The sequence below is a fragment of the Canis lupus genome, chromosome 4 (genome assembly GCF_048164855.1).
Source record: "Canis lupus baileyi chromosome 4, mCanLup2.hap1, whole genome shotgun sequence".
In the NCBI taxonomy this organism is placed as follows: Eukaryota; Metazoa; Chordata; class Mammalia; order Carnivora; family Canidae; genus Canis; species Canis lupus.
In genome coordinates, this window is record NC_132841.1 from 22,367,929 (window position 1) to 22,391,311 (window position 23,383).

At 45.7% G+C, this 23,383-nt stretch overlaps 1 protein-coding gene across 4 annotated transcripts in view; it reads left to right on the plus strand.

Annotated features, from left to right (window-relative positions):
- Positions 1–8,583: 8,583 nt before the first annotated feature.
- The window catches only part of SGPL1 (sphingosine-1-phosphate lyase 1), a 56,357-nt gene continuing 41,557 nt past the window's right edge, over positions 8,584–23,383 (plus strand). Inside the window, exons 1-2 of one of the 4 annotated variants that reach the window (XM_072823473.1) lie at positions 8,584–8,693; positions 13,866–13,927. In XM_072823473.1, coding sequence (XP_072679574.1) covers positions 8,599–8,693; positions 13,866–13,927 — 157 coding nt within the window. In that variant the 5' untranslated portion in view covers positions 8,584–8,598. Of the gene's footprint in view, positions 8,694–12,581; positions 12,717–13,733; positions 13,928–23,383 lie in introns of those variants that run through there. The other 3 variants (XM_072823476.1, XM_072823475.1, XM_072823474.1) reach the window with 3 other exon arrangements.

Sequence of the window (23,383 nt, forward strand, 5' to 3'; positions counted from 1 at the left end):
TTTGCTAAAGCTTTCTATTTTTTCCCCTCACTTATCTCAAGCGTGTTCCTAATTGCTCATTGAAACATTTTTTTTTTATCATGACTGCTATAAAATCTTCATCAGATAATTCTAACATTACTGTCATTTTGGTGTTGGCATCTATGGTGTTTTTAGAGGAATTTCTCCAGAACATTGACATTTTCAAGTTTATAGTGTGGGTCGTATCTTTGTATTGTCTCTAGGAACTATGGTGATACTCTCGTTTCATTCCAGAGATTGGACTGGATTTGTTCTCTCTCTCTTCCTTGATCAATCCTGTCAAGGGTTATTATTTTTATCAGTTTTTTTTTCTCAAAGAACAAATTTTTTAGATTTGGCCCTCTTTAATTTCTTCTACTTTCTTTGGGTCTAATTTGTGTTCTTTTTATAATTTCTTGATGGGGTACTTAAGTCATTGACTTTCTGTTTCCTTCTTTTCAAATATATTCTACCTTTAAGGCCATAATAGCTGCATCCCACACGTTCTTCAAGTTTGTGGGAGACCCATGCTACCTTCATTTGGCTTTAATTTACATTTCTTTTTTAAAAAATATTTTACTTATTTATTCACGAGAGACACACAGAGGCGGAGACGTTGGCAGAGGGAGAAGCAGGCTCCCTATGTGATCCCAGGACTCCAGGATCACGACCTGAGCTGAAGGCAGCTGCTCAACCACTGAGCCACCCAGGTACCCCAATTTGCATTTCTTCAGTCAGGTGGAGCATCTTTTCCTATGCTTAAGTGCAATTTGAGTATGTTTCTTGCAATTCCTGTTCATATCTTTTATCCACGTTTTCTGTTTGTTAATTCTTCTTAATTGAATATATGCATTTACATATTAGAGAGGTTATCCCTTTGTAACATGAGTAAGAAGACCTTTTTTTCTGGTTTGTTATTTTTCTTTGACTTTGTATATGCTGTGAACTCAGTTTTAGATCTTTCTTCTGCTAAACTTCTACTCTGCTGAGGGCTTACTCACCTACTTTTGGACTTCAAACAAGAGAGCTCATTTTGATCCACTCTGCTTTGTTGGGCTTTCATTTATCTCCACGCAAGGTCAACACAACAGAGGCCAGAAGCATAGGCTCTGTAGACCCTTGGACCTGCCATTCCCTAGCTATGTGATCTCAGATAAGTTTTGACAACTTCTTGGCCTCAGTTTCCTCTTCTGTAAAGTAAAGATAATAATAATTCTGCCCCTTATGGGGCTGTCTGATGCTTAAGTAAGATAATACGTATATAATCACCCAGCAGGGTGCCTGGCCCATTGCATAGCTTGAGGCATGATATTTTTATTATTATTATTATTGTTTGCCCAAGTCATGTGAGCATTTCATGAATAGCTGCTATGTTATCTTAGTGCTATCCCCCAATAGTGCAGGAGAAAATCCTGTGATCCCATGCCTCTTGGCTCACCTGCTATGTCTTTTCTTCTTTGTACACAGAGTTCAGGATTGTGGCCAGGACCACTGGGTGCTTTGATGGCTGCCCTGAAAGTGGAGAGCCTGCCAGGCTCCGGGGGTTCACCTGTCATGGCATGGCCAGTGCCTCTATTGTCCCAAAGTCTGTGTGCCTAGCCTTCTGGTGGTCTTTTAGAAAAGAGAGAACGAAAGAAAGGGCATGACTAAAGACCACACATGGCTCCCCTGGGATGATCAAAGTTACCTGGTTACCTGTCAGCTGAGCAGAAATCTGAGCTCTGGAACTGACGGGTATAGACTGGTCTAAGCCAGCACTCAGGAAGGTCACCCAACTGGAAGAGCAGGCATCACAGAAGAGGGGAGAAGCCTGAGCTCTCTAGAAAAGTCTAAGGTCATGGAACCACACAAGCTTCCTCCCATTCATCCTTGCTCAAGTTAAATATCTCTCTGACTCCCAGAGAGCCCCAGTTGTCCCCTCATGCTCTCTTTTGACACCCCGTAATTCACACGATTGCGTGTCTCTCTTCTGCAAAGCTCTGACAGGTGGGAGGCGGAATCTGCCTTGTGCATCAGCTAGCATAGGCTCTGCTCTCACTCTGCATGGTGGTTACGTGGGTGTGTTTGTTCTGTGCTAATTCATTGAGCTCCTGGAGCAATGCCAGGTGCCCAGTAAATACTCATGAATGAATGGATGCATGAATCAGAGTATAAGGTAGTTATCCAGGCCATTCACTCACTACACACCCGAATCCTTACCTCAAAATTCCTACCAAGTATATACTAGTATCTGTCAACAAAACAGTCCTAGTGGCAAGGAGCTCTCTACTGTTCAAAGCTGCCTGTTGATTTTGTGTAGGCCTATTGGCTAGAAAGTTCTTCTTAATATTGAGCTGAAATATATTTCCTTGAGGCTGTCAGTATTCTTGTCCTTCCCTCATGGTCTCATAAGTCAAGTCTAGGTCCTCTTTGTAATCACAACCCTTTAGACAGTTGAAGTTGGTGGACACATCAACCTCTTCTCCAGGCTTATTACAAAAATCATTGATTAGACACATATTGTGTACCTGCAACATGGAATAGAAAACACAAAGGTGAAAATATATAATACCTGTCCTCAAGAGGCTACAGGTCTTGTGGGGAGCCAGGGAAAGAAAGACAGAATGTGATACATCCTGGGGACAGTGAAGACACAGGGGAAGGAAAGCCCAAGCCCACCTAGGAGTCTTGCAGAAGGCTCCGCAGAAGAGTGGGTTATGGAATGTGCTCCAAGTAGACCAGAAGAGGAGAGCATGTGCAAAAGTCTGGGGATTCAAGAGTGCATGGCAGGTTACAGGAACTCTAATTTCACGTGGCTAAGGAGACCAGAAGTCCGAGATGGGGTAAAACAGTCCAGTTTGTACCCTATGTTTCAGAAAACTTAATATGTCGTCCATCTCAGAAGTATCTCATATTGGATAACAGACAATATGGTCACTCTATGCCTGGGAAATAAGGTCTCAGTGTGAGGCAGAAATGGGGGAGATGAAGGCAGAGAGAGGCAGAGGCTGATGATAATAAGGGACACTGTGGGGTCAAGTTGAAGAAAAGTATTCTGTTAACTGAACTTTGTATGGCGTCTTCCCTCAGAGGTCATCTTATCCAGATGTTATCTAATTCACAGATACATCAGTACATCTATTGAAAGATGATTATTGCTATGGGTTGCCATTTATGGAAGACTTACCAGGTAAGTGGTTTCCACATGGTCTGGGATATAACCCAGGCAAACTCTGCCGACCCTTGTTCCTGCATATCCTGTAACTGATTCTCTGCCAGTAGGCCTTAGTGTTGACTTGTTTTTATGGTTTTAAGGTTGTGTCCTGAGACAACATTGGGCAATACCCTCAGGGCCTTCTGTTCCCAACTAGAAACTTTGTTAGGCTTCCCTGGAGGGGGACAGCTCAGGTGGGGAGTAGGTCTACTAGCTATAAATAACTTGCTTTAAGGGAGGGGAATGGTTTGTAGAGACTTGCAAGAATAGTCAAATGAAATGAGTTTAATTGGGTCTACGATGATGTGATAACCAAGGAGCCGTGAGTTAGATGTTTGAATGTGCAGCCAACGGAAATAGTTTCAATATTTGCAATTCTTGAAATACATGAAAAGGTGGATAGAAAGGATGGGCATTTGAACTATGTCCCTGTGAGTGGTTTCCTTTTGTAGTGGCTCCTAAGGAAAGGTATTCCAAAGTAGCAGGTATTGGTTTGTGCTCCAAAATTAAATATAGCAGTCACCTCAAGGATTAGCTTCAGGATTAGCCCTGGTCTCCAGGGCCACTGGGAGCTTCCCCACTCTAATCACTGCTTTGACACTTGGCTCAGAGGGAGCATGAGGCTACTAGGAATGGACAGGTCACCCTGCCCTTCCCATTCCTCCTGTGTCAACCTACTGAAGGTTAGAATGAGTTTGGGAATCTCAGTGTATTAATTTGCAGGGGCTGCTATAACAAAGGACCATAACCTGGGTGGCTTGATCAACAGAAATGTATTGTCTCACAGTCCTGGAGACTAGAAACCTGAGATCAAGCTGTCAGCAGGACTGACTCCTTCTGAATACTGTGAGGAAGAATCTGTCCCATGGCTCTCCCCTAGACTGGTACTTTGCTGGCAATCCTTGGCGTTGTTTGGCTTGGAAAAGCATCATCTCAACCTCTGTCTTTATCTTCTAGGGCATTCTCCCCATACATGTCTGTGTCCAAACTCCGAAATCAAGAGTCACATACTTCATCGACTGAGGCAGCTATGCACCTCAGCAATGCTCTGTGTTTTAATATGAGTGCTGAACACTGATGTTCACTCCCTGAAGATTCATCAAAACTTAGTCTTTGATTTGTGGACTTATCTGTAGATAGGATATATTTCAATTAAGAGACAAAACTTCAAAACAATTGAATAAGTCGCTCAAAGTTCTGGAAGTTCCTTGGTCATATTCCCCTTTATGTCCTTTTAGGTCTCTTGACAATCACCGTACAACTGCAGATTTTTTTCTCTCTCTCTTGGGGGCATGGGGTTGGCGGAGATGGAATTAACACACAGCAGCCATTCAGCAGGTTACATCATGGTCACAAGATGAATTATGGAAATTGGTGTAAGAAAACAACATAGTCCTACAAGATTTTTGAGCTCTTTCTGTCCAGAATTCATGCTGGCTTGTTATTTCCTGTTCCTAACTGAGGATAAAGAGTGATCTATATGCTGCATTTGTCTCCTAGCACCTAGAAGAGATCAAGAGTGTGCTTGAGTGTTAGCACAGCACATCATTCCCCTCTGGATTGACAGTCTCCCCAACAGAGGTTGGGCAAGAGGCAGGCTGTGGGCACCTCCTGTGTCTTCCCTAAGAAACAGGGAGATCAGAATAGCTTGGGCATCTGAAAAAAAGGAAAAGCTCATGGGTAGTCTCTGAATGTTGCTTCTTTGGGGCAGTGACAAGCCCTTTGAGTGGGCTCCATCTCTTGGGGCACTGAAACTATTTGCATTGTTTGACATAAAGCACTAAAGGAGTCCTAGCAAAGAGAAGAAAGTAATCACTGATTCCAGCAGGCCTCTAGGACATCACAATTTTAATATTGAGAGATTTTACCAAAAAGTCTGGATTTATAACTTTCCTTGAAAAATTGAAACGTTGGGCCTACTCTACCATTCTATCTAAATGTAACACCAATGACACCTTACCCCATGCCCCACACTTTCTGTTTCCCAGACTGCCTTTTTCCCTTAGTCCTTGGCACTTTCTAGTGTACCATTGTAGTTTATTTATTGTGTTTGTTTGTCTGACTCCTTCTGCTAGAATGCAAGTTGTTTTAGGGAAGGGATCTTTGTTTTGTTCAATGATACATCTCCCATGTGGGATATAGCAACCTAGTATTGAATGAATGAATGAATGATATAATGAATGAGCCTGAGGCAGTCACATCACCTACTTGGGCCCCTGAAGGCATATACATTCTGTGCACCTGTGCTGCACAATGGTCCCTATGGACCTGCACCCCTTTCTGCTCCTGCCACTCGGCCTTGGTACATACAGCACCCTCAGCTAGAACACTCTCGGCATGGTTAACTCCTCTGCACTCAGCTCAAGCTGTCCTTGATCCCTCAGCCAGCTCAACTCCCCTGACCATGGAGAATGACTGCCCTTGGTTTTTATAAAACCTCCTAGAGAAAAGTAATTCCATTTTTAAAGACCAAGGTTTTCATTTGCTTGTGGAGATGGATGTTTTCTCTTCATCCCCTGACCCCTGAGCTCAGGATATATACAAAGCTCCCTGGAGTGAGTCAGCCTGGGAACTGGTTCTGCAGGGCCAGGCAAGAAGTAACCACAGGCCAAGGTTCATAATTACCCCCTTGGTCCTCTGTTTACACGGGACTTATATTACCTGGGCCTCTTCATTGCATTGCATCTGTGTCAACACTGGTGGGGGAGGCCTGGCCACCCTGGGCATTGAGGTGGAGTTTACAAACAAAGGCTTCTGGGAAGTATCACCCAAGTGAGGCATAGAGAATTCTAGACTGACAGAGTTGGAGAGCGGCTTCACCTTCCTATCCAATTTTGAGGTGTGGATATTGAGACCCAGAGAGGGTAAATGGTTTACCTGAGGCCACACAGTGCGTGAGTAACAAAGTTGGCACAAGAACCCATAGATTTCACTATAATTCCTGAACCTGGGCTTCTGGAGCTGAGGTGTCAGGAACTCTAGGTTCAGTCTCCACTAGCTGTGGGACCAATGCATAGAAACTGATGAGAATGGATAGAACTTGGCAACACTTACCTGTGTTTGAAATACAGATGTCTGGGCCCCACCCCTCATCCACTGGGTCTGCAGGAAAGCCCTGACATGCAGATTCTGCAAAGGTTCTTGGAGATGCTGATATGCAGGGCTACCTGGGAAGGCTGGGCCTGGTTGGTGCTCAGGTCCCTTCCAGTTTGCAGATACTCAGCTGTAGATACTAAAATGAGGCCCACACTCATGTGCATTCTTGTTATCAAGCCACAGCAGCAGGTCTTAGTGGGATGGCTCTGCTCCCAAGGGCACATCCCAAAAATTTTAAAAAATTTTGGTTTTCACATGATGAGGTTAATTCCCCTGGCATTTGCCAATCTTGCTCTGCAGACATTGCAAGGCCAGCCCCTCACAGTGAAGAATTGCCCCTGAGTCCTGCACAACTTTTTAATAACATCTTGCTAGAACATTCATGTAGGTAGAAAACCAGATCATGGTCACATGAGCCAAAATTTTGACATTCTTTCTTCTTTCTTTCTTTCTTTCTTTCTTTCTTTCTTTCTTTCTTTCTTTCTTTTCTTTTTTTTTTTAAGATGTATTGATTTATTTGAGAGAGTGGGAAGGGGAGGGGTAGAGGGAGAGAGAGAGAGTCTCAAGCAGACTCCATGCTGAGTGTGGAGCCTGCTGTGGGTCACCATCTCATGACACTGAGATCACAACCCTGAGATCATGACCTGAACCAAAACCAAGTAGATACTTACCCAACTGTATCAGTCAGGCACCCCTCAATTTGACTTTCCTTTTTTTTTTTTTAAAGATTTTATTTATTTATTCATGAGAGACACAGAGAGAGAGGCAGAGGGAGAAGCAGGCTCCTTGTGGGGAGCCCAATGTGGGACTTGATCCCAGGACCCCAGGATCATGCCCTAAGCCAAGGCAGATGTTCAACCACCGAGCTAGCCAGGCATCCCTCAAGTTGACTTTCATATAACAAGTGCATTTCTTTAAAAACATGGTTTTATTATACATGCTTCCTGGAGTGCAATCACCATATGGAAAGTTGCATGTAAGTTGACTTACTTTGTTTGAAACTTTACAACTCTTACTCTACCATTGCGGAAAAATCATATAACCAGGACAATGCTGCTTACGTAGTAATTGAGTCACCAAGGTGACACCTCCATACTGGTCTGCGTTTGTAACTTTTCAGTTTGTAATGATTGTACATAATTATATCAGGATCCTAATTTAGCCCTTTTTTTTTCAAATGTCAGGAAAAAAAGTGAAAGCAATATTCAAATAATTATTGTTTCCTCTTAAAAACATAGTTACCCATTGTAAGTTCATGCATCTTCCGACGTCTGTATGATTTTATTGCCCTGGATTTCACTTTTAAGGTTAGAACACTGTGCTGCTTTGCAAAAGAATTATATGTACAGGTAGGTATATCCCCTGTTTATAAAAAATATATTTTGTAACTCCCATAAATAGGGAGTCTTGGGTCTGGTTGGTTTGGAATGTACCGATCTATAAACAATAAAACCTGCAGGAGGACCATAGTAGATCTGAGGTTCTTGGACAAGCCTTGAAAAGGCTCAGAGTGCCCTATGGGGCCAGGGACATGTTAGAAAGACTGACCAACTGTCAGGATCAGGTCCTGATGAGGAATGAAGCCAGACCGAGGCAGGGGGCTGGGCTTGGTTGAGCCAGTCACAGAGCGCTGATTGGAAACTTCCCTGAACTCATCCTAGACATGCGTGGAACACATTAGACTCATGTTCTGGAGTGCCTCCTGTAGGCCTGGCCTTGTGCTGGGTACATGTGTCTGCCTCCTGAGGGACACCGTAGCCCTGCGGTAGATGCTAGCCACCTTTGTTTTACAACCAAGGAAGCCCAGGCTCAGGCCATCAGGCTGACTTGTCCAGAGCCATGCAGTGACCTCTGAGTAGAGGCCAGTGTGTCTGTCTGCCTTCAAAGCTGTTCTGGTCACCACAGGCCGCAGCTGGTTTCCTTCTGCAAGGAAGTGTGTATTTATTTGGCTTCTGCTAAGCAGTCACTCTGGTTTTGATGCTTTGCTAGCAGTGATTGTGCCGTCTGGCCAGCAATGGGTGGCTTCCTCAGGAAAAAGTGGGCTTCCTTAGGAAATGACCCTTGTTTCTCAGAGTTCGGCCACTCTGACTTTTGGCTGAATTGGCACCTGGGACACATACCTCACTGAGCCAGTGCACCTTGCTGTCTATCCCGGGTGGCAATCTCTGGGCACATGCTCCCTGGCTCAGGTGCTCCCACGTCTGGCTGGCCCTTAGCTCACCTTGTCAAGGCCAGTCCTGTTGCGTCATCCCAACCTGTTGCTGTTGGCTGGTTTCCTGCCTCTCCGTGGGGAAGGCATTTTAGGCTCTATGAACAGAGTTCCTGCAGGGGGCTTTCCTGTGGCCATTCCTTTCCAGGAGGGGCTCAGAGCTGCAAGAACATCTGCCCACAGCCCTGTCTCAAGGTGAGATTCCACAGACAGTCCTCAGTTGGGTGGGGAGGTGTCAGAGACAGGAAAGGAGGTGTGGGTAGCACATTCCTGATTTTAGAGAGGGGCGTGTATGCTCCTGGATGGAGGGAGGGGTGTTGCTGACTTGGCCATGGACAGCTGCCATTTTAAGCAGGACCAGATTTGCTGGCATGAATTGTAAAAGAAACCATGTAGGGAGAAAAAAAAAATCCCAGACCATATTCCTTCTCACCCTGGCCCCTGCCACCCCAAGCCCTCTGTCATCAGCACAAATTGCAGTCCCTCACCGGTTCTCTATAGATATTTCCAGTCCTTCCCAGTGTTTTGTTATCCTGGAAGGCACCAGAGGCCAACCTGGGGAACATTAGTTTTCTTCAGCTCCCTAAAGAGTCATCAACCTCCCTAAATCATCCCAAGCAAACACATATTCCTAATAAAAACACTGTGTTCTCTCTGTAAGCAGGGTGTCCAGGGAAGCACTTCTCAAACTTTATCACGCACGTACATCACCCGGGGACCTTGTGGAAATGTAGATTCAGATTCATCATCTGGAGTGGGGGCTCCAAGAACCTGCATTTCTAGTAAGCTTCTGGGTGATGCCAGTGCGGCCCCTGGGGAGGTCACACTCTGGGTATAGAAGCCCCAGGCAACCCCACCTCAACCTCCCACTAGCCAGCTCAGCCTCTCCTTCTTTTTTTTTTTTTAATTTTATTTATTTATTCATGAGAGACACACACAGAGAGGCAGAGACATAGGCAGAGGGAGAAGCAGGCTCCCCATGGGGAGCCCAATGCTGAACCCCGGAATCACGACCTGAGCCAAAGGCAGATGCTCAACCACTGAGCCACCCAGGTGCCCTCAGCCTCTTCTTCTGAAGCCCCTACTGCAGGAGTGTCTGAGGTGGGGAGAGGGGAAGGAGGTTGGCTTATGTCCCCTCCTTAGCCAATGCTTCTTGCTTTTTCATATCTCTCTTCCCTCTGCAGTATAATTCTTTTATTTCTAGCTCCTTTGTTCTCAGCTCTAGCTTTCTCCCAAGGGACCACCAATATAGCTATAGGACTCCTAAGACCAAGAGGCTGTGGGGATTTTGTTCCATGTTGGTAAAATGTGATTCCCCTGTGAAGGCTGAAATTATCTCCCTGAATCCCCATCCATCTTTTATCACTGTCCACTTTCTACTTGATGCTTCTTGTGTAAATTCCTGATCTTACTCTGTCGTTAGGGAGGGGGGAGTGGACCAAGAAGCAGGGGGCCTGAAGTGTCTCTCTGTATTTCTGTATCTCTCTTTCTTTCTTTCTCTCTCTCTCTCTCTCTCTCTCTCTCTCACACACACACACACACACACACACACACCCTCTGGGCTTTGCCAGGAACTGCCAAGAATCATGTTCCTTTCTGGGCCTCAATTTCTTTATGCATATACTATGGGGTTCAGCTGGCAAATAATAGAAGCCTTCTCTACCTCTAACATTCTTTGAGTTTAATAAATCAACCAGCATACTTTAGGTTCTCCCTACAAAATCTGAAGCCTTCACTTTTTAAAAAAGATTATTTATTTGAGAGAGAGAGAGAGTGCTCAAGAGTGAGCATGAGCACGGATGAGAGGGAGAAAAAGCCTCCCTGCTGAGCAGGGAGCCCGATGTGGGGCTGGATCCCAAGACCCCTGGATCATGACCTGAGCTGAAGGCAGATGTCTAGCTGACCAAGCCACCCAGGTGTCCCAAACCTTAATTTTCTATTCAAACTCCACCTCAATCTTCTGTGCGTCTTTAGAATGATCTTCACTTTCTCTGGGCCTTGGTGCCCTGATTTATAAGTTAGGGGGTAATGAGAATCACCTGATCTGGGCAAGTTAGGACCTAAAGAGAGCTTTGGATGTAAAGGTACCTCGTGTTGTTCTTGGCAAAGAAAGTTTCTTAGTCAGCTTGGGCTGTTATAACAAAACACAAGATAAAGCTGCTGGCAGGTTCAGGTTTTAAGGAAGATTCTTCTTTCCAGCTTGCAAACTGTTGCCACTTCATGGTGTGCTCACATGACCTCCTCTTTGTGTGTGAGTGGAGAGAGAGAGAGAGAGAGAGAGAGAGAGAGAGAGAGAAAGGGAGCTCTGGTCTCTTCCTTTTCTTAAAAAGACACTTATCCTATTATGGGATTTCTGTCCTCATGCTCTCATCTAAACCTAATGACTTTCCAGAGGCCCTACCATCACACTAGGGGGTAGGGCTTCAACATACAAATTTGGTGGTGGGGGTGGGGGGCAGACAAACATTTAGTCCACAACAATAAGGATTAGTCAATATAGTTGAATTGGTTGGTCCACCTGGGAAAAATGAGCAGACTGCCTGGTGAGCATGAGGAGCAGTGAAGTTGTACCACAGAAGTGTAGGCAAGAATCAGAGATGGACCCTGTCCTGCGATCAGCTGGCACAGAGATTTAACTTGAAAGGATGGGAGGTGGTAGCTAAGAAGGAGACGTCAGACCCTAGGATCTGAAGAAGAAATAAAGCAGAGGGGGTGGAAGTGGGAAGAGCAGAGTGGAGGAGATCATTCCTAGAATTCTGAAGTAACTCTTGATGAGTGGACATTGGCTGGAAGCCCGAGAACCTCTTCTGACCCTTCCACACAGAATGGATGCCTGCTGGGGGATAGCCGCAAGAGGGGTCAGGGTCTGGGGGTGTCAGCGCCTGATTCAGGAGCTCTGAGTGGCAGAGATGTCTGGGGCTTCCAGTGGGGTGGGGAAGCCCAGACACAACCTGCTTGACTCTTTCAGGGTCTTCGCCATCCTGGCTGGGAGGTCAGGAAGTGCTGAGGGGGTGTGCAGAGGAGGGCTGTTGTGCTAACAAGGGATTTCATCCTGAAAGCACTGGTTGGGGGTAATGATGGCAGCGATGACACTGACAGCATTTGCAAGGGGATGGAACTGGGTACCGTCATTAGGGTCATCTTTGTTAAGATTTCAAGATTCCATCTGGGTGTCATTTTTAAATCTGTTGGAAAAAAAAAAAAAACAAAACACCGCGTGCTGATCACTGATCAGTTCCGTGTAACTGTGCTCCGGGGAACTTTGCTTCTGCTGAATTAGTATTCTCCAGGCAAGTCATGAAAAACGTATTTGAGGTTTAACTATTTCATCTGAAAATAAAGGGTGACATCTGTGGTCCTGGGGGGCATTTCCCCTCGAATATTAGATGCTTCCCAACATTGCTCATGAGAATAAAGTAATATGGGTAACAATTTTTTTTGCCCAACACCTCGGTCCTGTTCATCATGTCCGAGGGGGGAAGGGGAGGATGGGGAGGGTGAATTCCATTTAGGGGCTTTTCGTGTAGATTTTCTTCTGGCATTATTGACCTCGAGGAAATCCCCAGGAAAGAGAGAAGGGGCAAGGCTCAGTCACCTGTTAAAATCTCAAAGGTCTCTCTAGAGAAGACCCGTCCTGAGCGGCCGCTCTGGCTCAGTGTGTGCGGTGCTCCGCAGGCTGAGTCCCTCAAGGGCTCCAAGGGACCGAGCGTGACCCTAAGTTGGTTTCTATAAAGTGCAACCTGAGGGGGGAGCTGGGGCTACCTGACAGGGAGGGGGGCGGCTCCACCCTCCCCGGAGGGCTCCCCAGGTGCCGGCCCCCGGCCCGGCCAGCAGGCGGCGCGCACGCGCGGTGGGGCCCGGAGGGAAGGCCCCGCCCCCGCCCCGCCCCCGCCCCGCCCCTTCCCCGGCCCGCCTCAGGCCGGAGCGTGCGCGCGCTCGACGCCGGGGCCGCGCACGCCGGGGCCGGGGAGCCATTTCCGGGAGGGGCGGGGCGGGGCGGGGCGGGGCGGGGCGGGGCGGGCGGGCCCGCGGGCGGTGGGACCTCCAATCTCGGCGGCGGCGGCTGCAGGGGGAGCCCGCGCTCCGCCGCCCGCGAGTCGGTCGCGTGGAGAGGAGGAGCCGGGCCGGCGACAGGGAGAGGCTGCGGGGAGAAGGAGCGGGGCGGCGGACTCGGGGCAGGGCAGAGGCGGGGGCCGCCGCGGCTCCGGAAGGGGGAAGGTCGGGCTGGGGCGGAGGGCTCCGGGGTGGGCGGGGGGCGGGCGGGCGGCCGGGGGCGCGGGCTGGGGTGGGCGCGCCGAGCCCCGCGGGCTGGGAGGGCGGCGCGGGGGAGGGGCGGGAGCCGGCGACCGGTGCGGGAGGGCGCCGGGGCCGCTCCGCGCGGTGGGAGCGGACGGGGCCGCCGGGATGCGCTGATGCCTGCGAAGGGAGGAAGGGCTGCGGGTGGGGGCCACGGGGCGGGGCCGGGCCGCCCGGGGCGTCGATCCTCGGCCCGCCTGCGCTGCGGGCCGGGCTCCCGGGGCGTCCGATCCTCCGTCCGCCTGCGCTGCGGGGCCGGGCTCCTCGGGGCGTCCTATCCAACGCCGGGCTGCGCTGCGGGGCCGGGCTCCTTAGGGCGTCGGATGCTCCGCTGGGCTGCGCTGCGGGGCCGGGCTCCGGGGGCGTCCGATCCTCCGTCCAGCTGCGCTGCGGGGCCGGGCTCCCCGGGGCGTCCGATGCTCTGCCGGGCTGCTCTGCGGGGCCGGGCTCCCGGGGCGTCGGATGCTCCGCTGGGCTGCGCTGCGGGGCCGGGCTCCCGGGGCGTCCGATGCTCCGCTGGGCTGCTCTGCGGGGCCGGGCTCCCCGGGGCGTCCGATGCTCTGCCGGGCTGCTCTGCGGGGCCGGGCTCCCGGGGCGTCGGATGCTCCGCTGGGCTGCGCTGCGGGGCCGGGCTCCCGGGGCGTCCGATGCTCCGCTGGGCTGCGCTGCGGGGCCGGGCTCCCGGGGCGTCCGATGCTCTGCCGGGCTGCTCTGCGGGGCCGGGCTCCTCGGGGCGTCGGATGCTCCGCCGGGCTGCGCTGCGGGGCCGGGCTCCCCGGGCTGCGCGCGGAGGTGGCGGCGGGCGGGGCGCTTCCCCGGGCGTCCACCTGGGGGGCTCGCTGGGCGGGAGGCTGGGTCCGGATTCGTCGGGTCAGCCGTGGGAGGGGAGCAGGGTGCAGCAGGGCCCTGATTGGGCGGCTCGGGTGCTGGGGGCGGGGCGCCCTAGCTGCGAGTGAAATCGGAGCTCTCAAAGGAGGGAGAGAACCATTTCTAGACTGCTGCCGGGACTCTAGGCGGGCCGGGAGACGGTTTAAAGCTTTGGAAGTAAACAAACCCGGTTCCCTTTTGCAGAGGGGAGGCGCCGCGAGCACGGCCGAGGGAGGACGATGCCCGGTACGGACCTTCTGATGTTGGTGAGTCTTTCCCAAACATCCCCCCCCACCCCACCCCCCACCCCGCCCCCAAGATGAGGAGCTCGTCTCTTGAGTTTTATTTTTAGATCAAAGGATCTGAGCTTGTAGATCTCACTTCTGATGCTTGCTTCTGGTCGCTGAGCGTTTCTGCTGCCTTTTAATTTCGGGGTTACTGGTTGGGATGGCTAAATGACTGTACTAAATACATGAGTATATTTATATTGAATGGATATGAAGAATCTTTTACAGAATTCTTGCAGTTGATTTTAATCTTTCCCTTCCCATACTTCCAGAACAGTTTAAAAACTTCTATTAAATTTTGCCTGGGGCTTCCATTTATTCGTTTATAAGTGTTTGCCTCCCAGACTAGAGTTACGATTCCTCAGAAAGCAGTCATCATGTCATTATTTGTTGAAAGATGAATAAACAACTGTCATGGTGCTCTGTGTATAGTAAGTGCTTAGCAAATGCTTGTGGAGTTAAACTCATTTGAATTTAAGCTCTTTGGTTACGCTGAAGAATATGCCTGCTTTGGAAGACACTTTTTTCTCTCCAGATCTTTTTGTGCAGTTTTTATTATTATTATTATTATTATTATTATTATTATTATTATTATTATTACTATCATCTGAGCAAGGAGAATAGCATTGCCAAATGAGTGTTTACCAAAATGAGGTTTTATTCTTGGAGCATTTATGATTCCATAGAGGCTCTTCATTGTGAGTATTGCAGGGAGCTCATGGCTTTCCAATGCTATCTTGAAAAAGAGCATTTTGTTTTTAATAAGCTGATTTTCTCTGAGTCTCATGTCTCTTTGTACAAAAACATTGATTTCAGAACAGTTTTTGTCCCTCTCCTTATCTCACTACCCCAGAGAGCTGGTAGTGGTCACTGGGAAATTGAAAAACAAAACAAAACAAAACCCAAAAAACCAACCTAGTAAAAAAAACCTGGGGGTTTCTTATACCCAGTGCTGACTTTCTGTGGTGGCAAAACCTATAAGGTGTGTGGGAGGGATAAAGAAGGAAACTAAGTTCTGTTCTGAGGCAGAGAGCAAGGATGACTTTTGAGACCTAGGTAAATACTTTGCTTATTCACAGATCCTGATAAAGAGTTCGCTTAAAATAGCCTCTTGCCTCAAATTTCATGGATTGTCAGTAGAGATGATAAATAGCCTTATGTGATTTTAAATTCTTATTTCAGGAACCATGTGTTAGAAAAATTGAGAACTATACATAAACAAAAGGAAACAACCCCCAATAATTACACTACTCAGAAATAACCACCTAAGTGGGCCAATGCAGAATGATTTGTAACAATTGGCAATTTGTTTTTCCTCTTACAGATCAGTATGTTTGTGTAAGTTAAGGTTTCCGTCTTGGGTGTAAGTAGGCTACACCTTCATACCCAGAGATGTGCTTGGGACTTCTTGGGCCTGTGGGCTCTCTTAAACAGTCTGACCAGTCAGTGCTTTTTTTATTCAGAATATTACCTTGGGTATCCGTTTTGTTTTGAAGTATTTCTTTAAATATTTTTTTTTCTTTATTTATTTATGATAGTCACAGAGAGAGAGAGAGAGAGAGAGACAGAGGCAGAGACACAGGCAGAGGGAGAAGCAAGCTCCATGCACCAGGAGCCCGACATGGGATTCGATCCCGGGTCTCCAGGATCGCGCCCCGGGCCAAAGGCAGGCGCCAAACCTCTGCGCCACCCAGGGATCCCTGTTTTGAAGTATTTCTGTAGCCACCACCATTACTTTTCATTTCTTCATTTGATGATCTAGAATATTTAGGTTGTTGATTTGCTTGTTGGTGTAAGGAATTAATTCACAGATAATGACTGGCTCTCAAGAATACTCAGGATCTGAGGATACTGAACATATTTCTTGAGGAGCTTTTCTGGAGAAGTTGTCATCCCTTCTGTGCCCGTGCTGTGCTCTTTGAGGCCAAATGGTAAAGAACTAGTGGCCAGGCCCAGGTTGTCGCGGGGGGGGGGGGGGGGGGGTGCAGTAAACCATCATTATCTGCATTCTTTAGCTACTTTGTATGAAGTGTGAGACATCATATTCTGGGCCCTCTAACTGGGAAGAAAGGACTTCAGTTAATAAAAGCTATCTCCATGCAAGGCAGTGTATTGTAGAGCCTCAGAAGTAGAAGCAATCTTAGCGGCTGTATGATGCAACTTCTTACTTGTGTTGTATGTGAATCCTTTTTAGAGCATCTCTGATGAATGGATATCCTGTCATCCATCCTTTCTGCTGGGGGAATACAATGGGCATAAGCTAGGACACAATCCAAGGTGGATCCAAGAATAATAATATAAGTCTAATAGCTAACAGTCATTGAGCAGATTTCACATGTTAGGTGCAAGAAATAGATATGCTACATGTTCATTTAATTTTCACAAAAACCCTTTGAAAAATATGCTGGCATCCTCCTTTTGTGGGTGAAAAACCAGGCTTAAGGAGGGTACCGCAGCTATGAGGTGGTGGAGCCGAGTTTTTACTACGACTGGTCTGACTTCAAATCCCTCCTTCTTACCTGCTCTGTGATGCTGTCTCTGGGCCACATTGTCCTTAAGAGACAGAGGTTGCTGAGCTTTGTGACTGATGGGAGAGGGTTTGTGTGGAGTGGGGCGGTGGGGTGGAATAGTTCTGCCCTCTGAGGGGCCACTTTGGAAGCACGGCTGTGGGGGTCCTTTTGTTTTCTAGTATGGTCTTGCCTGAAAGTATGTTTTATTTTCCAGGTCTTTTCATTTATTTTCTCTTACTTAGAAATTAGGGCATCATTTTGAAATTTTAAAAATTATGCTCATAGAGGTAGTCTTTGAATTCTGTTTCAGAATGATAAAGGGGCATATAAAATATTCTAAAAAGAGGTCATTGAGTTTGATAGGGTTGGAAACTACTTGTGTGGACAGGGTACTGTGACACTAATGCATGAAGATGAACTGGAGTCTGTACATAACAAGCCTCAAATTCCAGACCACAGAGCTTGGGCTGTCTGTCTTCAGTGCCATCCAGCCCTTAGCTTTGCCCTCGTTTGATAAGGGTGGTTTGCCTGGCTTTTTCCATTTGCTCACTCATGTCATGAACTGTAATACTGTCCACCTGTGTCTCGAGAATAAAAAAGGTAAGAGTGTTAGTTGGAGACTTGCGATGCTTTCAGAAGGATTTCAAGTCTGAAAATTTTTTTTTAGCAGTTAACTCTCCACTTTGGCAACCATTCACTTTGCTAGGGAATGGTGTCACTTTGTAAGTTGTCAAAGACAGCATTTAAGAGCAGGGTACTTTATAAAGCTAAGTCTACTGCTTTGGGTGGCTTTTCTCTTTTCCCACCTGGTGAATCATACACTCCATGGTAGTGCTGGGTGGGGTTTGAGTGATAGTTTATCTAGGGTCAAGGTTCTTAACTGTGATTTTGCTCCCCAGGAACATTTGGTAATGTCTGGAGACATTTTTGGTTGTCATACTTGAGTGCTAGAGGTCAGGAATGCTGCAACTCAATGTCCTACTATGCACACAGCCCTCCACCACCAAGAATTATGTGGCCTAAAAGTCAGTAGTGCTTGGGTTGAGAAACCCTGGTCTAGGGTTCCTTAAAATAGGTCATAGCATCTGGGTAGCCCTTGCTTTCATATGGGTGGGAGAATGAGCCTTTTTTTTTTTTTTTTTTGAGTTTAGTGGGTCTGTTACAGTATTACTTGGGGTTATTTTGCCCATGGATCAAGTCCTGCTGCTTTGGAATGTATATATTGGACGGTATGCAGCATAATCTTCTGTAACACAGTAGAAGCTTAAGAAATGCTTTCCTTTGCAATATTTCTGCAGCACTCTTGATTTGGAAACAGTAAGCCTGTCTCAGTTTTGTCTGTTAGGTTCAAAATGGAATCTTTCCAGATCTTAGAGCTTTATCTTTGAGCCTCAAATCTTTATCAGGCATGCTTTCTTTCTGAATGTCAGCTGGGATTTGAGCAATAAACCAAAAGATGGACACTAAAAGCTCATTTCTAGTATTTGAATCTGGTGTCTTTTTTGTAAGATTGTCTAGAAGGAAGGGAAAATTCATGGGAACTGGTAGGACCTTTAAAATTTTATTGACCATTTGTATGGCCCTTGTGAGATGAGCACTATATTTGGCACTGTTCCAGTCTTACTAGTAAAGCAAAATGATAATAACCAGTTTAATAATTTCTCTAGCCATCAGTCTAAAGGAAGGAGGGGTTATAAATAGATAAACCTCAAATCCCAGTATTTGGCTTGGCTTTGCAGTCTGTGTGTCAGGAAATTTTTAGTAACATTTGCTTTCTTAATTAGGCTTTGCCCAATATACTGTTATATACAGTTTGTACACATTGGTGGCAGAACTGGGAATCGTTTTGGGATTAAGAATTTTCCATAGGGAATTGATTTTTAGTGAATCAGTCTGTATAAAGAAACATACAGAACACAATTACTGAGAGAAAAACCATGCTAGGGGGTGAGGGGAAATAGGCATCTGGGAAGATGGAATAGTGCAGGCTGAAGAGTTGGTTGGACCTATCAGTTATCTCCTGGCACCCACCAGTAGTGTGATTGAGAAGATAAAAGACTATTTACAAAGCTGGGCAGAGTTAAGAGACCTGTAAGGGTGGTGAGACACCTCAGGGCTAAGAGCTATTATCATTCTTAGGCCTGAAGGGGCAAAGAGGGAGTAGCTTATGGAACCTTGGAAGTTTAGCTGGAGGAGAGAGTAACCTATAGAAATGCTGCCACTGCTAACTGGGAGCCTAGCAGGAAGGGAATCAAGGGGGATACATAGCTCAGACTCTTTCTTTTCCCACCCTCTGATCTAATGCTGGAGCCTTTCATCTGCCAAACCCAACTGGAAACCAGAGGATAAGTAAGGGCCTGGGTGATTTAATTCATAGAACGCAGGCCTGTGAGGCACAGAGAAGTGGAGAAGGTTGGGTGGAGGATCTGGAGGAGCCAAGGGAGCATAGCCAGCATGCTAAAGTTGAGGTCAGGTTGGTTCTGAAAGGCACATAGGAAAAGGTAGCTTGTTAGCAGAATCTTGAAGAACAGATAGAACATGGAATGTTCTAGAAAAGGAATGTTCTCACTGATAACAGAAGGATAGATTCAGAGGCAAAGCGTTGCCACGGCTTTGGCAAGGCTGGATGGAGCTGCTTTTTTCCAGGAGTAGCCTTAGAATCTTAATTGCCTGAAGGGCTTTTAGAAATCCTGCAGCCCAACTTCCCTTGCTGTGTGGAAATCCTTTCCACCATGCTCTGCCAGGGGTGGGTGCAGAATGCTTTCTCAGGGAGTTCTTTCCATTGTTGGACAGCTTTAATTGTGGGAAGTGTTTCATTTGTCCAGATCACCGAACATATCCAATAGGGTTAGGTTTGGCTGTAAAGAAGAGAAAAACTAAAGTAATAGAGATTTTTAAAAGGTAGAAATGAATTTCTCTAAAGTAAGAGAAACCCAGAGTAGACCCTTCCTGGCTGATACGGCCATTCCTAGGCTCCACACACATGGTGCATCCCCTTCTGGTCCAGGATAGCTGCTCTGAGCTTGAGCTGTTAGGTTCATGTTTTATTTGGTAGGAAGAGGAAAAGCAAGGAGAAGGGATTGTCCTCCTTTGTAATTAATAATGTTTTCATGTGAAATTCATTAATACATATAGAGAGCTATTATAAGGCACATACCTACATTTTTAAGAAAAACAATAAAACAGTCATACATCTATCCCCTAGGTTAAGAAATAGAATATTTACCCCTAGTCTCATGTGCCTCACCCTGATTATATCTCCTTTCCTCCCCTCTAGGTGTAACGGTTCTGATTTTTGGAACACTCTCTTGCTGTGTTGAAAAAAAAAAGTGTTACCATCTATGTATATGCCCTTAAGTTTAATTTTGTTCATTTTTTAACTTCCTCTAAATCAGTTTCTATGTATTTTTTGTGAGTTTGCTATGTTGCTCAATATTTGTGAGATTCATCCATGTTATGTGTAGTTCATGAATTTTAGTTCATTCATTTTCATTGTTGCATAATATTTTACTGTATTACTACCACAATTATCCAATCCATGGTGATGGACACTTGGGTGGTTTCCAGTTTGAGGCTTTTTTGAACATTACTGTAATGAACTTTCTTGTATATGACATGTGATTAAAAGTCTAAGTTTTTCTGGGATTTATTCCTGGGAATACAATTGCTGCATTGTGACTTCACTAAATAATGCCAGACTTTTCAGAAGAAGTTGATACAGTTTATACTCCTAGCAACAGTGTTGTGTAAGACTTCTTGTTCCTACACAGTTTGACAAACTTGGTATATACAAGGCTTTTTATTTTTTTGCCTATCCAGTAGAGTGAGAGCTAATTGATTCCCATATGCATCTCCCTGATTACTGATGAAGTTAAGTGTCCTTTTCATTGTATATTGACTATTTGGATTTCCTGTTTTGTGGATGCCTCTTCTAGTCCTACGCTTTCTCAATTATGTATTTCTGTGTAGCTCTGTTAGATCTTATTGTACGTATTTTGAGATTTTGTTGCTAGGTGCATACAGACTTAAAATTGTTACATCTTACCTAGTAAGTTGCACTTTTAATCTCAGTGCTTTTTGACTTAATATACCTATGTGAGCTTTTTGTCATGAAATGGGCAACCTGTAAATGTTTGATGAATGAATGACTTGCCTGTTGCACAGGGAGAAACTGCAGAACAGTCTTCCTTCTGGTCTGTTCTTCTGGCACACTATTATTTATGTGGCCTATTATCCCATAAAGTGGATAAATCACTTTTGAATTAAAAAAAAAACAGTAGAGTTTTCTTTTTTGAGGTATAACTTGCATTAACAGTAAAGGGCACAAGTCTTAATTGTATAGGCTGATAATATTTGCACGTGGATGCACTACTTGTTGCCCAGATACCAAAAATGTCCAGCATCTGGGCAAGTCCTCCTAGCCCTCCCATTTGGTACCCACAAAAGGTTATCCTTCTCACTACAGATTCGTTTTGCTGATTTTTGAACCTTATACAAATGGGAACATACAGTATATTTTCATTTGCGAGTGTCCTTTTTGCCGAATCTGTGACATTCAGCCATGCTCTTATGTGGCAGTGATTTTAAAAATTGGGGCTGCGTAGTTTTACCTGTATAAAATACCGCAGTTTATTCATTCTATAGTTGATGAGCATTTCTGTTTCTAATTGTTGGCCGTTTTGAATAACACTGCTACATTCTTGGACATGTCTTTGGGTAAACATAACATTGCCAGGTCCTGAGTCCTACTGTCTGACAGGTTTCCCAAGTGGCTGTACCGATTTATACTCCCACAGGGTTTTCTTAATGCATAACTTGCGCTTTTAGCTTTTGGGGAGCAAACCTTGTATTTCTGTTATCTGCACACTAGACGTGGGAGATAGCATTGAGAACTCTTTCCTAAAGGTAGGGTTGGCACTTTTAAAGTGTGGAGTGCCCTTCCTTTTTTCTGTGATTTCCCTGGAGAGTGAATGCCTACCGAGTCCTTATTTATCACGTCTCTAACTATTAATAGACATTTGAGGGAAAGAGAGCAACCATGGTTCTCTATTAGGGGCAGAGTTTAGATTTGTAAATCACCATTTGTAGCAGTTAATTCAAAGGTAAAACCATAGTCCTCTGGAACTCTTTGAGACCTATGCAGCTATTGTGGTATATTTACACTTTGCACTCCTTATTAGGGAGACCTTTTTTCCTGGAGGTTTTTCTGAAAGCATTTAAATGTATTCCTCTGAAATGCATTTTGGGAGATAGGACTGATGTACTCCCTTTTAGAATCATCTTGAATTCTAGTCTTACTAGTGCTGAGACAGTTGAGGCAAGTAGAAAATTCTCTTTTCAGACCCTAGTAGGAAGGTCTGGAGGATGAACACAAGCATGCTGTGGCAGGTAGGGGTGGGGGGCTGCTCCTTGTCTAGCTGCATTGCAACCAGGGCAGACAGCGGCCTAAGGGTATGTGTGCAACCCAGCCCTTTTTGATAAACTTGTGATTTCAGATGCTTTCCCAAGAGTCATAACTATAGCAGTCAACAGCAGTCTATCCAGATGCCTGAAATCAGGCTTATGATCTGTAAACATGAGTAGGTAACCAATGTAATCCTGCTTTGTAGGTAAGAGAGCACTTGCAACCTTCTGATTGAATTAGCTAGTTGAAGGCTGAGAGTTGATTTAATATCTGTCTCATTAAACTGAGGAGCAGCTTGTGATGAGCATTACGATCATCTCTAAGAAAACACAAGTAGACATGGGCAGCAAACCACTTAAAGCCTCTTCAGGCTCTGCCTGTGGGACTTTGCTTGAGGTATTACAAAGCTTACTTTTCCTCGTTGCTTACTGAAGAGGAAAGGAAAAATGTTTATCATCAGAGATTCAGGTCATTAAATATTTAGTAGTTATTATCTGCAGTCGATCTGTTATTACCTTACTGCATTGGATATTCACAGCAACCCTGTAGGTTGATTGAAGGGAGTATCTCTTTTTTGCCTTATGAACTTTTTGTTGAATTATAACAATGGCATCTGTTTTTGCAGATGAGCAAAATCCAGCTGCACAGAGGCTCATGTGCCAGAGGTCACACAGAGCTAAAATTAGAGTAGAAGCCTCTGATTACCAGTCCAGACTTTCAAGGGCACCACAGCTGCCTGTAGAACACCAGTAACAGGATGCTCAGAGTCCATAGGAGTAGTGATGAGTGTCAGTTCAGAACAACACTTAGAGCTGGCTGTCCTTTTTTGATATCCTGTGTAGTGGGCTGGAGTAGAGTGCATGCTTGTGAGCTGCCAAGGAAGTTTTAAAAAAAATTCATCATTTTAGCACTTAGTAATTCTGTTTATAGACTCTTAAAAATGTATACCTTAGACAATAATGACCTACATTGTCTAGTTTATATATAATTGCTCTACAATTTCTTAAGTTATTTTTAGATACTTAGGATTGCTTTCATTTGGAGTCCAAAGCTTTACTCTCTGTTCCTGGAATTGCAGAGTTTCTGCTGGTTTTGGCCCATATGGAAACTTTTTTCAGAAAGGCCTTTGGGTTTTGGGGTTTTTTTTTTTTTTTTTTTTTGGTTTTGTTTTCTTTAAAGAAAGCCAGTGAATCTTGGTGGGTGGTTGGTCTTAGTTGAGAAAACATTTGGTAGACATAATGGAACTGCTGGGTCATAATGCCTTTTTTTTTTTTTTTTTTTTAAAGCATACAGCTCATTGGTTTTTACTATGTTTGCAGAATTGTGCAACCATCACCACAGTTTTAGAACATTTTCAGAAGAGACCCCAAACCCTAGCAGTCCCTTCCTTATGTCCTCCTGGTCTGCTAGCCCTAGGTGACCCCCAAACTACTTTTTGTCTGTAGATTTCCTTATTCAGAACACTTCAAATAAGTGGAGTCCTATGATGTCTGGTCTTTTGTGATTAGCTTTTTTCACTTA